At 40.2% G+C, this 19,756-nt stretch overlaps 1 protein-coding gene and 1 pseudogene across 2 annotated transcripts in view; one reads left to right on the top strand and one right to left on the bottom strand.

Annotated features, from left to right (window-relative positions):
• Positions 1 to 19,554, bottom strand: part of LOC147596593 (SWI/SNF-related matrix-associated actin-dependent regulator of chromatin subfamily A member 2-like) — a 199,302-nt gene extending 179,748 nt beyond the window's left edge. For both annotated transcript variants that reach the window (XM_086769496.1, XM_086769495.1), the window contains exons 1-2: positions 19,330 to 19,554; positions 13,733 to 13,856 (exon numbers count right to left, since the gene is read on the bottom strand). In XM_086769496.1, the coding sequence (XP_086625622.1) occupies positions 13,733 to 13,856; positions 19,330 to 19,554 (349 nt within the window). The remainder of the gene's footprint in view (positions 1 to 13,732; positions 13,857 to 19,329) is intronic.
• LOC147596594 (uncharacterized) lies at positions 777 to 4,837 on the top strand (annotated as a pseudogene).
• Positions 19,555 to 19,756: the final 202 nt, after the last annotated feature.

The following is a 19,756-nucleotide window of genomic DNA, read 5'->3' as shown; positions in this document are numbered from 1 at the left end:
CCGAATGACTCTAAAAATCCAGCTCACTTCCCAGGACAACCTGTTTTAGTGGAGCTTCCCACTGTGGGAACAGTACCATCGGTCCTAAAAACCCCACTAATTGCATATGCGTGGGTAGCCTCTGATGCCCTGGGAAAGGAACATCAGATAAATACCCGTTGGATAGTTCCATCATTTTAACTGTGCCTCAAGGAGGCAAGCTCTGTTATTTTATCTTGCAGAAGAACTCTGAGGGACAACAGAGAGTGGGAAAAGCTGCACATGGATGATAATTTGGAAGCATAAATTCTAAAAATGACCAATTTTTTAATTGGACTTGTGATTGGGCTTACAATATTTTTCTGCATCTCACCACTAACCTGTAATCAAAAGAACACCAAATGGCCATGGTCTCACGCCTACCTTAGGTTTACAGGAAGCATGGGACCACCTTTTAAACGGTTGGACTTAAACTTGGCCACTGTGGTTAAGCATGAAATGGAAATGTACTCAGAGCATGAGTGGGGCTGGGACAGAGACAGCAGGGCTCCCCTCTTGATGGGAACAATTGGAGAAAAAAATCAAATAGGTTGCCAAATGGTCAATGGATCTATCCATGAAAAAGCCACCCAAATTATTGTAAGAAGAACTAATGAATCTGTACTCACAGAGTCTCTGTGCCCTTGAAAAGGAAAAATTGGAATGCTGGAGTAATTTTACACTAACCCAACCTGTCTTTGTAATCTGTCTCTGGAATAACCAGAAAGGTGACGTTTGCACTCATATTTAAATTTAAAATGGCCATTATTGAGCCAACAACAACTACTACTCCCAGCCCCAACATGACAACAAACACAGCACCACTTACCACTGAACCAGTTATTGTACTGAACCCGAAAATTTTCGAGATTGGACCATATGTAATCAGAAATATGGGCCAGCAACAGATGTTATTCAATCCATCATGGTCCCTCAAACAAGTTGAATTGTCAATGCAAAATAATGCTTCAGAAATTCAGCCAGCTTGCTCACCTTTCCTAAAAACCTCTTACGAGGGATGGACAACCTGGCTGCAAAAACGGACCCCTTCCGAGAAATGAATAAAGAGAGACCTAACTGGTGTTTTGGGAACAGGATTGGGAGTTCTAAATAGTATTGATTCAGAGGTATTGATGAACAAATTGGCTACCACAACTAGTGACCTGACTAAATTGCAACGTCCTTTACGATCTTCCCTATTGGCTTTGGGAACTAATCAATGGATGTTATCGAATATATTACCAAAATGGGAGAAGGTGAATGAAAAAGACCGTGAATTGGTTATAGATGCACTCAGTGTAGTCCAAAACAACCTCTCCCTGGCTCTCAGTTGTATCCAAGCTGAATTGTGGATGCAATCAGTAGCCGCATCAATTATAAGAGAAGGTGAAGAAGGCACTTTCCCCACTGAAATTCGGAAAATAGTTTGGGACAGTGCCACTGACTTTGAAAGGAAATTCAAGTCCTGGTGGTATCCGGTTAATTTTACCTATAACCCCATCAACAGCGTGGCCACAGCTTTTGTGTTAACCATACACAATGCTTCGGTAGATACAATATACCCAATCATTGCACTAGGACTGAACCACAACAGAACTGTACTCTATCCTCTAGAGCACAGAGTATGGGCCCGGAAAAACAGGGATAAATGGCAAAGTATTGATGTTGATGCATGTATTGTGCGGGAACAACAAGAATTCATTTGTGAAAGCAATACCATCAGAGCCCAAGACATTTGTCTTGACACTGAACAAAACATTTGCCATTTCGAGATTTGTCCTGACAAAAACCCTGAGACAATACTTGTATATATTGGCAAAGGTTGTGCCTGCTTACGGACTGTTTGCGATTCCATAGCTGTAGGTGATGTAGTTGTAGATATTAGGAACCACTCAAATTTTTGTGTTTGTAATTTTATTAAAATCACTGGATGTGACTTTTCTTACTTAGCACCGGTGACCTCTCACAAACTCTTGCAATCTAATTACACACTGATTCATTAACTGCTACCTGCACCAGTTGGAATGAATCTCACTTTGGTAAAAAAATTATTACAACACCAGGATTTGATCAAGATCCTGGGAAAGATCAGGGAAAATGGACAAAAAAAACCTTAGTAACGGTTCATCATGATGTGGACGAAATACACTGTGTTTTGGAAAGGGTATAAAAAGATGCAGAATATAGATGGTGGGACACAGTTTTTGGGTGGTCACCTACTGCTACAGGCATCTTGAACAAATTGTGTCACCCCATTGTTGTTCTCTTAATACTGGTCTTAATAAGTTTTGTATTATCAGCAATACTGTATGTCAAAATTTGGAAAATGATGAATCAGTTGACACATTTGACTTCTGTACTTAATGCACACAGTCTGCTAAATGTGTGCTGCTAAAACTATGACACCAACCTACATAGATATTCCAAAATCTGCTAGTGCGAGGCAGATTGCCTAGAGAAAAATGATATAGAATTAGAAGATTTTTAGTGTATGTTAGAGAAACAGCTTAACTTTTTGCAAACTGTATGGTAATTATGCTGCTGTTACTTTTCTCTTTCTCTTTCTCTCTTCTTTCCTGTCTCCCTTTGAGGGTTATGCTACCACCATGTGGTCCTGACGACAATGTTGAGCCACGGGGTGGTGTAAGGGTCGATCAGAAAATCAGTATTGTCTCAACCTTGTCATCGAGGACTTCCAGGTGGACTATGGATTTGATGTGGCCTAAAAGTTAGGCTCACAACTTGACATGAGTTGCTGTGAGCAGCCTGCCTGAGATGCAGTTGTTTTTTTTTTCTCCCAGGAACAGAACGGAACTGTTATGGACAAGGCCGACTCTGGCCTAACAGCAAAATGTACAACATCCTTGAAACAACGGACAGAGTGGCACGGAGGTGCCATGGCTCATCCCTGTTGTCAAAACTGGCAGAGATAACCGTGCAGCTGCTATCGAGGAGGATGAATCACAACTGCTGTCTCAAAAACAATGGTGAGAAAGTGCCCTTTAACGGAACTTTGCTAATTATAATGTACAAAAAACACACTTCTGTCCTAAGGGCCGAGAACAGGCGGAGATCCCCGAAGTAAGGAGGAGCAAGGTTTGCCACTTGACATAAAAGGTCGACCCCTAACAACGAGACCCCCGAAGAGCTCTCCCCACCGAGGATCGACATCGACATCGATCGTGAGGACCGGCGGGACGCTGCCTGGACCTGGGACCATAGGGACGCCTTGGACCCACGGTGGTAGCTATTATCTTCTTTTTTCCCTTCCCTATCTTTACTTTTCCTTTTCACTCCCTTTCACCTATCGCACGCCGCTTTACGGGCGAAATAATAAAGTTTGTGCTGTTTGATTGAAACCAACCCCTTTGGCGTGTTCGCCGTAATTTTGCACTTCGAGATCGCATTAAAAGAACTATCATGAGTCCCGAGTGGGCCGTGACAGCGCCGGAGCAAAGATTCCCCTGCAGCCCGTGGTGAAAACCATGGTGAAGCAGGTTGTCCCCATGCAGCCCATGGAGGACCATGATGAAGCAGATATTCACCCTGCAGTCCATGGAGGACCCCACGCTGGAGCAGGTGGATGTGCCCTGAAGGAAGCTGTGACCCTGTGGAGAGCATGTGCTGAAGCAGGCTCCTGGCAGGAACTGTTGCCATGCGGAGAGGAGTCTATGCAGGAGTAGGTTTTCTGGCAGGACCTGTGACCCCATGGGGGATCCATGCTGGAGAAGTCTGTTCCTTAAGGACTGCACCCCACCCCATGGAAAGGATCCATGCTGGAGCAGTTCATGAAGAACTGCAGCCTGCGGGAAGGACCTATGTTGGAGAAGTTCATGAAGAACTGTCTCCTGTGGGAGGTATTCCATGCCGGAGCAGGGGAAGAGCATGAGAAGGAAGGAGTGGCAGAGAAAAAGCTTTATGAACTGACTGCAACTCCCATCCCCATCCCCCCTGTTCCACTCGGTAGTGGAGGAGGAGGTAGAAGAGCTAGGAGTGAAATTGAGCCTGGGAAGAAGAAGGGAGGGGTGGGGGGAAGGTTTTTTAACTTTGTTTTTGCTTCTCACTATCTTACTCTGTTACAATGATTTGGCAATACATTAAATTAATCTTCCCCAAGTTGAGTCTGGTTTGCCCTTGATGGTAATTGGTGAGTGATCTCCCTTTCCTCATCTTGATCCACGAGTTTTTTTCATCTTATTTTCCCCCCATCTTGCTGAAGAGGGGGAATGAGAGAGCAGCTGAGTGGGCACATGGAGGTCAGCCAAGGTTGACCCACCGCATGGGGTGAGCACAACTCTGAAGGGAACAGAACTCATCTTATTACAATCATTGCTTTTTGGAGCTTTTATTTTCATAATACATCCATGAAAATAGATGGCATGGGTATGCTTTTTTAAGTGAGATATTAAAGACTCCAAAGCATATGCAAGACAAAAAAAAATCTTAAGACTTATCCTTTAGGTGATGCGCTACAGTTAGATTTTAAAGATGTCTACTAGCTGTGAAAGAGAGATTTGCAGAAGAAAAATAACATTTGTATCTGTACTGGGTCTGTCTGAGATGGAGTTAATTTTCTTCATAGCAGCCTATATGGTGCTGTGTTTTGGATTTGTGACTAAACCACTGTTGATAACATAACAATGTTTTGGCTATTGCTGAACAGTGCTTGCACTGCGTCATGTCCTCTGTTTCTCACACCACCAGAAATAGGCCTGGGGTGCACAAGAAGTTTGGAGGGGACACAGCCAGGATAGCTGAGCTGAACTGGCCAAAGGGATATTCCATGCCATATAACATCATGGTCAGCAATAAAAAATGATGGGGAAGTCTTTCCAAAGTAGCCATTGCTCAGACACTGGCAGGGCATCAGTCTGCTTGTGGGAGGTGGCGAGTGATTGTCCTTGCATCACTTGGTGGTTTGGTTTTTTTTCTTTCCTTCACTTATTAAACTGTCTTTATTTCAACCCACAAGTAATTTCTTCCTTTTGGCCTTCTGATTCTCTCCCCCATACTGCTAGGGGAGCAGGTGGAGTGAGGAAGCTGCTAGTGGGTGCTTAGTTGCTGGCTGGGGTCAACCCACAACAGTATTAATTGGATGAGCATTACAAAACAACAAATCTCCTAGCTCCCTTTCCCAGTCTTTGACCAAGTTATAGGTCCCAGAACTCAAAAGTTCATGCAGACTTCCCTGAGTTCTGTGGAATCAAATCTACTCCCATGATTCCTTGGCTGATCTGACATTCTGGACTGAAACTATGCCAACTTTATCTATACCTAGTCTTGGTCACAGCAACAAGCAATTTTACTCCTTTCCTTATTTCACTGTTCTTCCAGTAAGGGCAGCATAGGGGAACTCTACAAATTTTGACTGGTGAGATGCCAGTAGCTGTAAATTCAGAATTCATGTATGAATTCTGAATAAATTCATGAAAGGTGGGGCTCTGAGGATACTAATGTCCTACAGTAAAGTATGCATTAAAAATAACTGAGAGAAAGGATAAAGAAAAAAGAACAGAAGATTTAGGGTTGGTTGTCTTTTGTTTTGTTTTTCAAAAACAGGAAAAGGAAATGGAAAGACAGGACAGAAAAAGAAGTTTTAGTTGGAAAAAGATCAGATAAGTCAGAAAGACAGAATTCAGTTTTATAACTAAAGAGCAAAAAGACAAGAAAAGAAGATTCTGTTGAAAATAAGAAAAAATAAGGAACCTAAGGGAAAGATAGAAAAAAAAGTTGAGGAAAGAATGAAAAGGGAGAATAACAGACATAAAGGGTAAAAAGCTAAAATTACTGAGGTTATTCAACAGAAAGATTAATATCAAAATTGCTTATATATATTCATAAATATACTGCTGATGATAAAAGCCATGACAAATAATCATGCAGCTCATATAGTTTATTCCATTTATTAATCTCTGTCCACCAAATGTGTCAGGACTTAGACTACTAACTACTCTCAAAAAGAAGTTATTTCTTTATTAAGAAAAGGGGGGGCTAAAATCCCACTTACTGAAGACATTGATTTAAATTAATACATTATGGTATTAAAAAAAGCATATAATTGCTCTATTGTCTTATGCTTTTAAATTTTAGTTTCTTATTTAGTGTATTTTTCCATTATTGTTACATTTCCAAACTTCACAATTTCCTTTAAATAGCAGTTACTTTTAATTAAGCTGTTTTCAAAACTGTCTGCCAAAGAAAGACGACTTTGTCTTCTCGCCACAACATTATATTTTTCAAAGTTATTTAGTCCTAAATCAGTGATGGGTTTTGAGATGTTGGATATTAAATCTGCGTTATAAAAAAGTGAAGTCAAAAAGGTGAAATGAGACATACAGTTCTTGTTTTTAACCTTGACAATTCAAGCCTTAAGTGTATGATATTGCTATGGAGAGAGGAATTTCTAGAAATTAATTTTTTTGAGGTTTCTACATATTTAATAATTACATTTCCTCTCTCCCTCAAAGTCATATGCATTGGGAATCTTGGCAATAAGGAAAATAAGTTTTACAAAAGTAAAGATTAAAATAAAACACCAACTAATTATTTCAGGTAAAACTTCCAAACTTCTCATTATTAGCTATAAAATGTGACATTCACAGACCCTAAAATTTTGTGATGCCATATAGAGGTTTTCTACTTTAAGTGCAAAACCTTTTAAAAGAGTCAAGACACACTGGCCAACCTAGAGCATAATCCTTGGCTTCAGAAGAGCAGACTTTGGCATCTTTAGGGAGCTGCTTGAAAGAATCTCAGGGTATACAGCACTAGAAAGAAGAGGGATGCAAGAGAACTGGTTGATATTTAAGAATCACATCATTCAAGCTCGAGAATGACATGCAGGAAGTCAAGTAAAGGTAATAAGAGGCCTGCATTGATGGACAAGGAACTCCTGACTAAAATCAAAGAAAAAAACGAAGTGCAAAGGAGATGGAAACAGGGACAGGTGACCCAGGAGGAGTATAGAGATGCTGTAGAAGTATGCAGGGATGGGGTTAGGAAAGCCAAAGCTCATCTGGAGTTCAAACTGGAAAGGGATGTAAAGGGCAAGAATGACTTTTACAAGTATACTTGTAGGAAAAGGAAGAAAAAAAAAATGTGGGCTCACTGCTGAAATGAGGCTGGGAATCTGGTGACAAAGGACATAGAAAAGGCCAAGTGCCTTTTTTGCCTTGGTCTTTACTGGTAAGACTAGCCTTCAGGAATCCTAGTCCTCTGAGACTAGAGGGAAAGTCTAGAGAAAGGAAGACTTACCCTCAGTAGAGGAGGATCAACTTAGGGAAACATTTAAACTATCTGAATGTACGCAAGACCATGGGACCTGATGGGATGCACCCATGAGTGCTGAGGGAACTGGCCAATATCATTGCGAGGACATTCTTGATTATTTTTGAAAGGTCATGATGATTGGGAGAGGTTCCCAAGGACTGGAAGAAAGCAAATGTCACTCCTATTTTCAAGAAGGCTAAGAAGGAGGATCCATGCCAGTCAGTCTCACATCTGTCCCTGGGAAGATGATGGAGCAAATAATCCTGGAAGTCATTTCCAAACATATGAAAGATGAGAAGGTGATTGGGAGTAGTCAGGATGGATTTATGAAGGGGAAATCAAGCTTAACCAACTTAATAACCTTCTATGATGAGATGCCTCACTTGGTGGACTAGGGGAGAGCAGTGCATGTGTTTACCTTGACTTTAGCAAGGCCTTGGCACAGTCTCCCATAGCATCCTTATAACCAAATTGGTGAGATGTGAGATATGAGATATACTGCAGCCAGTACTGTTTAACATCTTTATTAATGACCTGAATGATGAGACAGAGTGCACTCGCAGCAAGTCTGCAGATAATAAAGAATTGGGAAGGAGTAGCTGATACACCAGATGGTTGTGCTGCCATTCAGAGGGATTTCAGCAGGATGGAGAAATAGGCCCCCCCCTACTAAACAAAACCACGACATTCCACCACTTCTAGATTTTCCTCAGATGTCTTTGATTTTAGTCCTGACATAAACCCATTCTGCTTAGTTTAATCTGGGAAAAGTAAGATGACCGTAGCACAGAGCGATTGCAACAAGAGTTCTGTGTGCTGACAGAGGACAATCAGATAACTGTTAATTCTGGAAAATATACAGGGGAGAAGACATCAAATATGAGGAAAAAAAATAGCCTTGATATAGCAAGTAAATTCCCAGATTTCATGTGAATTTTCTACCACTTGCATCTGGGCCTAATGTAAACCATATATCTATGCAATGCTCTGCATTACAAAAGTATTAATTCATTGCTATTTAAAACACAGAGCTACAAAGACAACTTAAATCAGAGATGCATATAGTACCCTAATAACAAAGACTTTAATGCTATAATTCTAATGGTTGCCAATATTCTGAATGGAAACAATCAGTTTGGGTTTTTTTTCTTATATTAATTTTAAATAATTTGACAAAAGACAATATGTTAAACAACATTAGTGTCCTGTTAAAAAATAAAAAATAGAATAATAGAATCATCTGAGTTGGACCTCTAGAGGTCATGTATTCTAACCTTTTGCTCAAAACAGGGCTAACTTCAAAGTTAGACCAGGCTGCTCAAGAGTCTTACCCAGGCAAATTTTGAAAGTCTCCAAGCCCTCTCTGGGCCTCTGTTCCAGTGTTGCACAACTCTCACTGTGATTTTTTTTTTTTCCTTATGCACAATTAGAATATCTCTTGCTAGGCAGTAGGCACCTCTGAATAGTCTGGCTCCATCTTCTCTCTGATCCCTAGTAGAAGAGGCTGTTTCTGTGAGTCATTCTCAAATTTTAGCAAGTTAAAAGGCTTTCTTAACTACATATATAATTAGCAACCATTTTTTTCAAACTTTGATACAACTCGATCTACACAAGTATGTCATAGCATCATGTGTTATATAAGGTAAGCATATTATTTTCAGTCTTCACAGGGGAACAAATCCTAACAAATCTAACACTTCTCAAGAAGCAAGTAGGGGGGAAGGGAGGAGTGTATATAATTTCTTTGCCTTAATTGCTTCTGCTTTCATTTTATTTAGAAGATGCAAATAGAACTTTTTTTCATTTGGACTAATTCTTTCAAAGTTGAGAAAATGAGAGCTGAAAGTTGAGGAAAACTTGTACTCCTTTCCACTCTACGAATAAACAGCAGATGCCATTATTAATTCTAAGCCACAATATCATAATGGACAGCACTAGATGCACAGTCAAGATTCCACCATTCCAAGCAGTGGAATATTCAACAGTGCTTAAGTCAACTAAGGTCTTAACTACCACTAAATATTAAGATGACTTAAATGAGGAAAATGTATGTGGACCATATACATTAAAATTTCAACTGCTGTCAGCTTTGATACAACTGATGGCAGGGGTTGGGGATGGGTTTTTTATTGAAACGATGAATGCAAACAAGTTTTGGGAGGAGGAGATATAGACTAGAATTGAAGAAATTTAGTTCAATGGCTCATTTATGTTGACTAGTACTTTTTTCATTAATTAAATGTAGTCTCAGAAGGAGGAACAGAATAGGTGTTCACAATACACAGTGAGAACACATAACATCTTAGAAGAAATATACAGTGAGAAATATATTCAGACAGGACTGAAGCTACAAGATTTATTTCAGGTAAGCAAAATATAAAATTTTCCTCATTGGTAATATGGCCAGTGCTAATATAATCTCTTGAAACTGTCAAACAAGAGAAAGATATGAAGGCCTCAAGCATGCAATTCATTCAAAATTAGGACTGGAGAAATATACTGTTGAGAGGTAGTCTTCCACTGGCAGACAGATGGATAAGGTGACCAAATAGATTTTTCTCATCTTTAAATGGCTGAAAGGATCAGAAAAGAAAGTGCAGCTAAGTTTAAGAATAGTAGGGACAGTAAATACCAATATTCTCTGTGAAGAAGCAGTAACTTTGTGAACTCTATGTTAACCTAAATTTGTGTAGCTTTATTGTAAAAAGCTCAGCAAATACTGTTTCATGATTAAAAATGTATAGAGATTAAGACCCAGAGCCTTAAAAATTCTGCAGTGTTTATCTTTGCATTTCAACTGTGAACAGAGTACTTTAAACACTGTAATTGGAGTGGGTTTCACTGTTGTATCACAATAATTGCACTTATTTAGTTCCAAATTCCATGAAAAAACAGTGTTTTTTAGTTTGTTTCAGTTCATTGGTATCTTTCTATGATCTTGATCAGCATATATAATCAACTTGTTCCTTTTGTTATTTACTGCTACACCACTGTTATCTGAAAATTCTACCAGCAATGAGTTTATGACATATATATTCAAATTCCCACAAGACCAACTAGAAATGTCCCCAACTCATTGATGATTCACTATTTAGTTATTTTTATAAGCTATCACTTAACAAGTTTTAGTCTGTTTAATGAGTTATATTCATTTCGCTTAGTGCTACTTTTCTTCTAAATTTTAGAACGCTATGCAGAAGCAAGCCAAGCACTATACATGTCTATTATATAGATAGTCATCACTGTTATTACTGCTTATTAGTTTTATTGTAGCACAGAGAAGTCCCATGCATGAGCCATGACCCACAATGCTAAGTATTGTACTGCATTATTAGCACATTATGTTTAAATTGAACGAGTTTTCATTTTCAGAGTAAACATTCTATTAATTTAAGGAAACACATTTGTTACAAGCAAAACTGTCTCTGAATGCATACTCGGGTCAAATTTTGCTCTCAGATGAGCATGCTTAAATACCACTGAAATCAGCAGAAAAACACTTTAATTTGATGGAGAATTTGTACCTTCAAAAGTCAGTTCTATTTCACTTAATTGGTAGTGGAAGATGTAACTGAAAAACAGTACTTTCCAATGCTCAAGATACAGAAACAAGTATTGGCCAGGATCCCAGTCAGCCCACTCAGAGTCACTGTCGTAGCTTAGCCCCGATGGAGACCAGACTATGCAGTCTCTCTCTCACTCTCGCCAACCCTCCAAGGGAATAGGGAGAGATAAAATAAGAAAAAAAAGGCTCAAGGTTTGAGATAAGAACAGCCCCATCCCTGGAAACGTTCAAGGGCAGGTTGGATGAGGCTCTGGGCAACCTGATCTAGTTGGGGATGTCCCTGCTCCTTGCATGGGGGTTGGACTAGATGACTGTTGGATACCTGGAGTATCAGGGGCACTTAGTGAACAATCCAGACTGAATGGAATTGTTATGTTTGTGAGCAGCAGGCCTCAAGGACATCGCTGAAGCCGCTTGTGAGAAAGTAATGAATCATAGAATCATAGAATGGTTAGGGTTGGAAGGGACCTTCAAAGGTCATCTAGTCCAACCCCCTGCAAGGAGCAGGGACATCCCTGACTAGGTCAGGTTGCTCAGAGCCTCATCCAGCCTGGCCTTGAACGTTTCCAGAGATGGGGCCTCCACCACCTTTCTGGGCAACCTGTTCCAGTGTTCTATAACTCGCATCGTAAAAAATTTTTTCCTAATATCTAATCTAAATCTACCCCCCTCTATTTTAAAACCATTACCTCTCGTCCTATCGCAACAGGCCCTAGTGAACAGCCTCTCCCCATCTTTCTTGTAGGCCCCCTTGAGGTACTGGAAGACTGCTATCAGGTCTCCCCGGAGCCTCCTCTTCTCCAGGAGCTGCCTGTGAGAAAGTACTGAAGCCACCTGTGAGAAAGTAAACGAAGCAACCTTGAGAAGAAGGAAAACAGCTGGCATACGTGACTGGGGGCTGAACGTGAAGCAGGGTGCAGGTGGAGAGAACTGTGCGCGTGAACAAAGAGACTTAACGAATCATATTTTAGCTAAGAGCGCGTGCATGGTATAGTTAGCCAATTAGTAGAGAGCTTGCGCATGATACGGAATTAGAAGGGCTATATTAACCGGGATGTATCAACAATAAATTGGCATTTGCTTGATCATATTGGTCGCCAGCAGTGTCCGTGACTTCCGCGTCAGCAGATGACCTTTGAAGGTCCCTTCCAACTCTAACCATTCTATGATTCTACCTTCCTCCCCCAAGGAGCACAGGGGGGAAGAGGGAATGGGGGTTTATGGTCAGTTCATCACTTGTCACTTTATGCCGCTCCTTCCTCCTCAGGGGAAGAACTCCTCACATTCCTCCCCTGCTCCATCATGGGGTCCCACCCACGGGCTGCAGTCCTCTGTGAAACTGCTCCAGCATGGGTCATCTCTTCCACGGGGTGCAGTCCCTCCAGAACACCTGCCCCAGCGGGCCCTCCATGGGCCACAGCCTCCTTCAGGCATCCACCTGCCCCAGCGTGGGGTCCTCCATGGGCTTCAGGTGGATCTATGGACCTCCATGGGCTGCAGGGGGACAACCTGCTCCACCATGGTCGTCACCACAGGCTGCAGGGGAATCTTGGCCAGGAGCCATATTACTCCTCCCCCTCCTTCTTCACTGACCTTGGCGTCTGCAGCCGTTCCTCACAACAGGCTGGCAGACGTCTCTCAGGATCCTTTTTACATCTTATTCACTTCTCATCTCCTCTCCACTTCTTGCAGCCGGGCTGGGATGAGTCGGGCCCAGTCGGCTGCCTGGCGAGAGGCCAGAGGGTGAGGCCTGCAAGGCCCATGAGGCTTGCGCCTCCCCCTCTCTGCCCCCGCTCAGCTAATTCACATCTTCTCTCTTCTCTTTTTTTTTCTGTTTTCCCCTTCTTAAATATGTTATCACAGAGGCATTATCAGGGAACATTCTGCTACCAATTGGTTCGGTCCTGGCCAGCAGCAGGTCCACCCTAGGCCTGGCCGAGTCCATAGACAAAGGGGGAACTACTTCTACAAGCTTCTTACAGAAGCTGACACCGTGGCCCCCCTCTCACTAAATAAAACTAGAACAGTCACACAGTGGTTCAAGCAAAGACATTCTGCTAATCTATACTCATTTTCTCTTCCCATTATTTGTCTTAACCAATATAACAAACACAAAAACACATCAAAAAAAGTTACCATCTCTTAATAGATTTGTACAGGAACGGGTAAAATACAGCTCCTAATTCTGGTCAGAGTCTTTAGGCATTACTGTAATACAACTAGTTATGCAACATACAGAACCTTATCTGCTAAACTAATTAATGAAAGTAGGTATTGTCAGATAAATCTTCAATATATTGAGTTGCTTACAGAATATGTTTCCTTTTACCTTGTGAACTAAAGGACACAAAGAAGATTATGATGAAATTAGCTTCTATTTTTTTTCTGTTGTTGGGCACAATTTTTTGGCAAAACCTACCAACAGTACTTGACCAAACATGGCAGATATTAAATAATGCCACTCCAGGCTGGTTTGAATTACCTCTTGTGATTCCTTCATCATAGGATTCAAATTGAACAAACTCTTTAATGCACTTATGTTTACAATACCGACATAAAAAAGAAGAAAATTGTTTTAAAAACAGGAACTGAAATCTATAATAGACTTTAGTAATTTGCTGAAGATCATAGAAAGTTACCCAGGTCACAGATTATAACCTTACCCAAGCCCTTACATTAACCCTTTTTTTCAGTACATGGTTGATAAATACTCCAAAAAGCAAGCTAATTAAGTTATTCCTCTATTCCACTCAATATCACAATTTATCTTTTCCAAACAGAGCACAGAGGAAATATAAGAAACTTGTTCCAAGGAACTTGTGACTTCCTGTAGCACAAAAGGGCCCCAAAAATAATATTGCATGCATAATATGCATAAACCTTGATTATGTTGGTCCATTGGACTCTGAGGTGGGCCCATTCCAGGATGAGGAGGTCGCATACTCTTCATTGAGCTACAATTAACATCTTCAACCATTCCTTTTTCATCCAAGCCATCAGTAGGCTGTAAAAAAAATATATCTACTAAAAAAAAAAAATCAAAGGGACAAAATAAAAATTTACACAAGTATATAAAGAAGCATATAAACTTCTCATACTACCCATTATAAGTAAATACAATGGGACTCTTAATCCCTGGAATCAGATTTTTGGAAAGCAGAGAACATGAGAACATTTATCCCCCTTCCTGCTGCTTCCTTTTCTTTTTCTGATTCCTTATGAGTTGTTTGGACAATGTCAAGTACTACAAACTGGAGGAAAATTGTCCAAACAGAAACAAATGAACTGTATTGACTTCATATAACAAAGCAGTGCAATGCAGACCAACTTATAACAGCACAGCCTGTAGCTTAGGCCAAATTATTCACCCAACCTTTTTCCTTTCAGTTGCTACTATACCGGAATGTCCCAAATGCTGTTTCCCTTCAAATACAAAGATTCCATTAAAGGAATACATTTCTTATTGATATATTTTTACTTCAAGTAAAAATTCTGCTTGTAACATCATACAAATTTTTCTACAGACAGCAATCATTTATGGTATACGTGGTGTATCGGGTTTAAGTGGCGAGGCTTTGGTAGCAGGAGGGGGCAGGACTGCAGGGATGACCCTATGTGAGAAGAGGGAGAAGAGGTAAAGGGCTGCCTTGTGCCTGACACAGCCAGTTCCAGCTGTCCATGTCCAGGACATCATGCTTTATTTTTTTGTCTTTGTTTCTCACTATCCAAATCTATTTTGATAAATAAATAAATAAATTGTAGAACCATAGAATAGTTTGGGTTGGAAGGGACCTTTAAAGGCCATCTAGTCCAACTCCCCTGCAAGGGGCAGGGACATCTTCAACTACATCAGGTTGCTCAGAGCCTCACCCAATCTGGCCTTGAATGTTTCCAGGGATGGGGCATCCACCACCTCTCTGGGCAACCTGTTCCAGTGTTCCACCACTCTCACTGTAAAAAATGTCTTTCTTATATCTGGTCTAAATCTACCTCCCTCTATTTTAAAACCATTACCCCTTGTTCTAATTTTCCCCAAGTCAAGTATGTTTTGTCTGTGACAGTAATTGGTAAGCTATCTCCCTGTCTTTATCTCACCTCACAAGCTTTTTCATCCTATTTTCTCCCTCTGTCCTTGTTGAGGAGGGGGAGTGAGTGAGCAGCTGGGTGGGCATTTGGCTGCTGGCCAAGGCTAACCCACCACACATGGTTATAAATAAAAACAAAACAAAAAAAACCCAAGGGGTTATGCTTCTGGTTATGAGCAAATAGGAAGAGAGATCACAGAGTGCACAGTTCTATTTCTGTCCCTCGAGTAAGATCTATGGAAAATACCATTGTTCTGGTTAATAAATATATATAGTTAAAAAATACATGGCCCAGTTGATGCATAAGAACAGCTATACCACTTCAGACCAAGGACACCTTTCCCTTTCTTCTGTCTCCAGAAGGGACCAGAGGTGAATACCCAGGAAGAATAAGATCAGGGCAAACATATAGCAATGGTTCCCTCTTCTGTCCTCCCAGCTTCTAAATATTTTGAGTTCAGGAGATCTCCTGATGCTATTGACATCCTGATGCTGCTGACAATGTGATTGATGGACTAAAGTTTATTCCAAAAATTAGTGAGAAAAAGTTAGTTTATTCTTTCTGGTCTAACTATATTCTATAAATCAACAGTAAATTTTCCTATGTACAGATTTTCTGGTTATTTGAATATATAGTATTTAATTTTCACATAACTGTTGTTAAGTATGGGAACTATATGATTTATTAATGCCAACTTAATATTAAATTATGCTATTAAAAGCAAATCTCTGTAAACACAAAGGAGCACAGGCACAATGGCAGGTGGAGGAACTCAAATAACCTCATCAGAGAGAGAGAGACCCTGCCTCAGCTCCTCCCAGGGCTGTTCCAAGGAGAGCCTCAGCTCCAGTGTGAAATCCACCCAATGAATCAATGAGAGCAGCCCTCCCAAGCACCTATAGACTGAGGGGGGGTTACTGCTTACTAGAAGTATGGAACTCATTATGGGATGTCAGGAAGAACATTTTGGAATCGTGCAAAACTTAGGGAAGGAATCAAAGGCAGGGAAAGGGGGGGATCTAGGTGATTTTGGGAGGAATAAGCATGGGAAAATAGAGGTATAAGGGAATAAAAAGGGTTGGTCGCATGTAAACAGGTCTGGTGAGTGCATTTGTCTGACCATGACCTGCATTTGATCAGCACAGTCTGTCCTGTGTTGTCATTAAACTCATCCCCTGGGTGAGGGGGCTCTCAACTCTGTGTGCATGTGTGTGTGTATGGAGGTCTAAGCGCCAGCAACTGGAGTGGGGAATCACAAGTCATACGGGTCCATGTGTCTGTGGTACCAGCAACTGGAGAGACTGGAGTGCATTTCTATTGTGTGGGATGTATGTCAGTGTGTGATTGCTAACATACATTAAGCCAAACTAGCCAGCAAGTAGGATAAGAGGTTTGGGAGCCAGGGTATAAGCTTGGGCCAGATATTGGAGAGACCAGAGAGTCTGAGAGTTGGCTACTAGAAGAACCAGGTCCAAGCCAACTACTGGAGAAATGATGAGTTATAGGGGTCAGCTACTGATAAGGACATAGGTCTGGACCAGTTACCAAAGAGATCTATTTGCATGTCTGTGTGTTTGTGAGGCAACTGAGAAACCAGGGGATCCAGGGACCAGCTACTGAATAGACTGAGTGTCTATGGCCAGTTATATATGGCCTTGTCTATGGCAAGGATCTATAGCGTCTGTGTCATGTGCAAGGAGCGGGGGGGTGGCAAGGCAAGTACCAGGAACTGGAATAAAGCTGTAGGTCTTGAGGGCTTGCATGCCAAGGTGCAACTGGAAGACCAGGGGATCCAGGGGCCAACTAATGGGTCGACTGAGCGTCTGAGCTCAGCTCCTGGAAGGATGCATATCATATATATTTTCCACTGATAGGCTTTCATCCTGATCAGCTAGAGAGCAGAACAAGATGAGGCTGTTGGTGCTGGTTGTGCTTGCAAGTGCAATGTTTTCTGTTGGTGTTGTATGCATATGTGTATTGTGTGCGTATGTGCCTACTAGGAACACACGCTCACTGTCATGACTAGCTAGACCTGGAGACACAAAGCACTGGCAGCCTTGCTCCTATCCTGTTATAAGATTTAGCAACCCCTTATATCAAGCAATTTCTTCATATACTTTGCATACTTTGGATTCTTTCAAATTTTGTATGCATTATATTATTCTCTGTAAGTTAGTCAAGTATCCAATACAGAATGAAGGTAGTTTACTGGTTAGCTTGTCAATTTTAGAAGTGAGAATCATATCCCATTATATATATATGCACACATATGCCCATCCTACAACTATCTGCATGAATCAGAGCATATTTTATCTACTTTAGTCATGTACACACACAAACGCACTACAATAAATGAACTGGCAGCCTGGAAAAGAACAAGGCTGTTTAAGCCAACAGTGCCACTAAAACAAATACTTGTGTAGTTACAGTCTTAGCCTCATTTGCAAAATCAGTAGAGAGAAGAGGAAGTAATTTTATTCTAGCTATACTGATTGGTCACCTTTAGATCAACTATCTGGACTCTACGGTCATGGTAAATTTCAAAAGAAGCTTTGAAGTATCTCAAAGGCATCACTTGTACTCTGGTAGACAGAACTTCTCCAAGATGCTACTAAAATCTCTATGAAAGCTCTGTGGTATGTATTTGTTTCCATTGCTGACATAGCATACAGCTCCTGATGAATGCATAAGGTGAAGTCAGATATAGAAGTTACACTCACTGTATTGAGTATTCAACTGTTCTACTGCAGAATTCCAGGTGCTTCCTTTCTTGTGCAGTTCAGAAATTTCTCAAGAGAGAGACAATTGAAGAATGTAAACCCACATTGCCTAGTGAGTTTTTGGTATTCACCAGAATGCTGGCATCTTGGACAGTCACTGACCCCACAAACAAGGAAATGGCAATTGCAAATGTCTAACACCATAGAATCATAGAATCATTTAGGTTGGAAAAGATCCTTAAGATCATCAAGTCCAACCATAAACCTAACACTGCCAAGTCCAACACTAAACCATAACACTAAGTGCTACGTCTACATGTCTTTTAAATACCTCCAGGGATAAATACCACTTCCCTGGGCAGCCTGTTCCAGTGCTTGATAACCCTTTCGGTGAAGAAATTTTTCCTAATATCCAGTCTAAACCTCCCCTGATGCAACTTGAGGCTAACAACTAAACTAACTTGATGCTTAAAGATTCACGTGGATAAAATTCAAGTATTGAAAATACCAGGCTCTCAAAGATGATGATTTCAGCAGCTCAATACAACTTGGGACCGTGGCTTCCCTCCAACTTAGATGTTTTTGCATTATCAAAAGTTTTAATGATGTGTTTTTTCATACTGTAGATGACAACCAGTGTCATGTCCTTATTGAATGACATGACAATCATTGTTTTAATAACTAAGATTGAGCCATATGTAAAAAAGGCAAGTTGAAGAAGTTGTAATTTCAGAAAGAGTTCAAAAATGTTTTAAAAATAAATAAGTAAATGGTTCATTTTTATTTAAATTTGAAAATTTCTCTATATGCTTATAGCAATAGGAACAATTCCAAGTGACACCAATGATAATCACCAATGGTTTTGAAATGATATCTTGCTTCTGTAAGCAGTTATTGCATATTTATAAAGGTAAAACACCTGTAAAAGTGAAGTTACCATAAATTTACTTCATAATTAAATAAAAGATGAGAATTAGCAAGAGAAGGTCTTAAAAAAGAAAATTTCAGACATATTTCCTTATAGCAAAGGAAATTGATTGTGTAAGCACACATGTAAATTTAAGCATGACAAGTGCTCAAGTCAGATTATTCACATGCTTTAAATTAAATAGTTTTAAATTCCTTAATGAGATGGAGCCTAAGTAAATTAATTTGAAATTAATTTTTAAATCAACATTGAAGATGAAATAAATATTTAAGTCTTTTATGAGATGATAATAATAAAAATAAATGTTCATGAAAAAAAAGTCATCCCAGAAAAATATAATATGGAAAAAGAATAGTTCCAAGCAGATGTTGAAAAAGAACCTTACAAGATCTAACATATATGTTTAACTACAAAAAATGACTACTAGAATGGTCTTGTAGCACTTCAATTTTATTCTCTTGCAAGGCCTATCCTATTGAAATGTGCAGTTTACAAGTTAAGATTTGCATAATTGCTAGCATTGTAGTTCAAATTGCTCTATTAAAAACAAACAAGTTATATTTGATCTGTTATATACACCATCTTTAGTAATAAAGATGTAATCAAAGTGTAGCTGCAGTTCTGCAGGTGATTTATGAAGTGCAATAGTTGGTTTTGCAGGTCTAAATGTAGTTAAAGTATCCTTTCTAACCAATGGAGAGAAGTCTAGGAAAAAAATCTCATTTGTTAAAAAAAAAAATTACCTTATGTCGCTGGTTCATGCCCTCCTGCAGGTAATCAGTAGACTCCATTGTCGGCATAGGATGTGGGATATTGGCCAATCCAGGACTCGGCCCCATCATGCTGTGTACTGAGCCAGGAGATGGCCCTGGTCCTGGGCTAGGTCCTAGAATTGGTCCAGGTGAAGGACCTGGCCCTGGGGAAGGACCAGGATGAGGCATTGTGCCAGGGTCCACTGGTGTAGACATCTATTTTCTGTCTCCTTCTCCTTTTCAATTAACAGAATAGCTCTAATGAAAAAACAAACAAACAAAAAAACAAAATTTCCAGGTGTCATTGTTGGGGATTAAAATAAATTTACTAAAAGAATGTTAGAAATAATTGTGTGATTACTTAGAGGTAAGCTAAATTGGAATCAAGTGTGTATTTTCTTAAAGTTAGGTTGAATTG

This window comes from Chlamydotis macqueenii, chromosome W (genome assembly GCF_036417535.1).
Source record: "Chlamydotis macqueenii isolate bChlMac1 chromosome W, bChlMac1.mat, whole genome shotgun sequence".
Classification (NCBI taxonomy): Eukaryota; Metazoa; Chordata; class Aves; order Otidiformes; family Otididae; genus Chlamydotis; species Chlamydotis macqueenii.
This window is presented reverse-complemented; position numbering and strand designations above follow the sequence as displayed.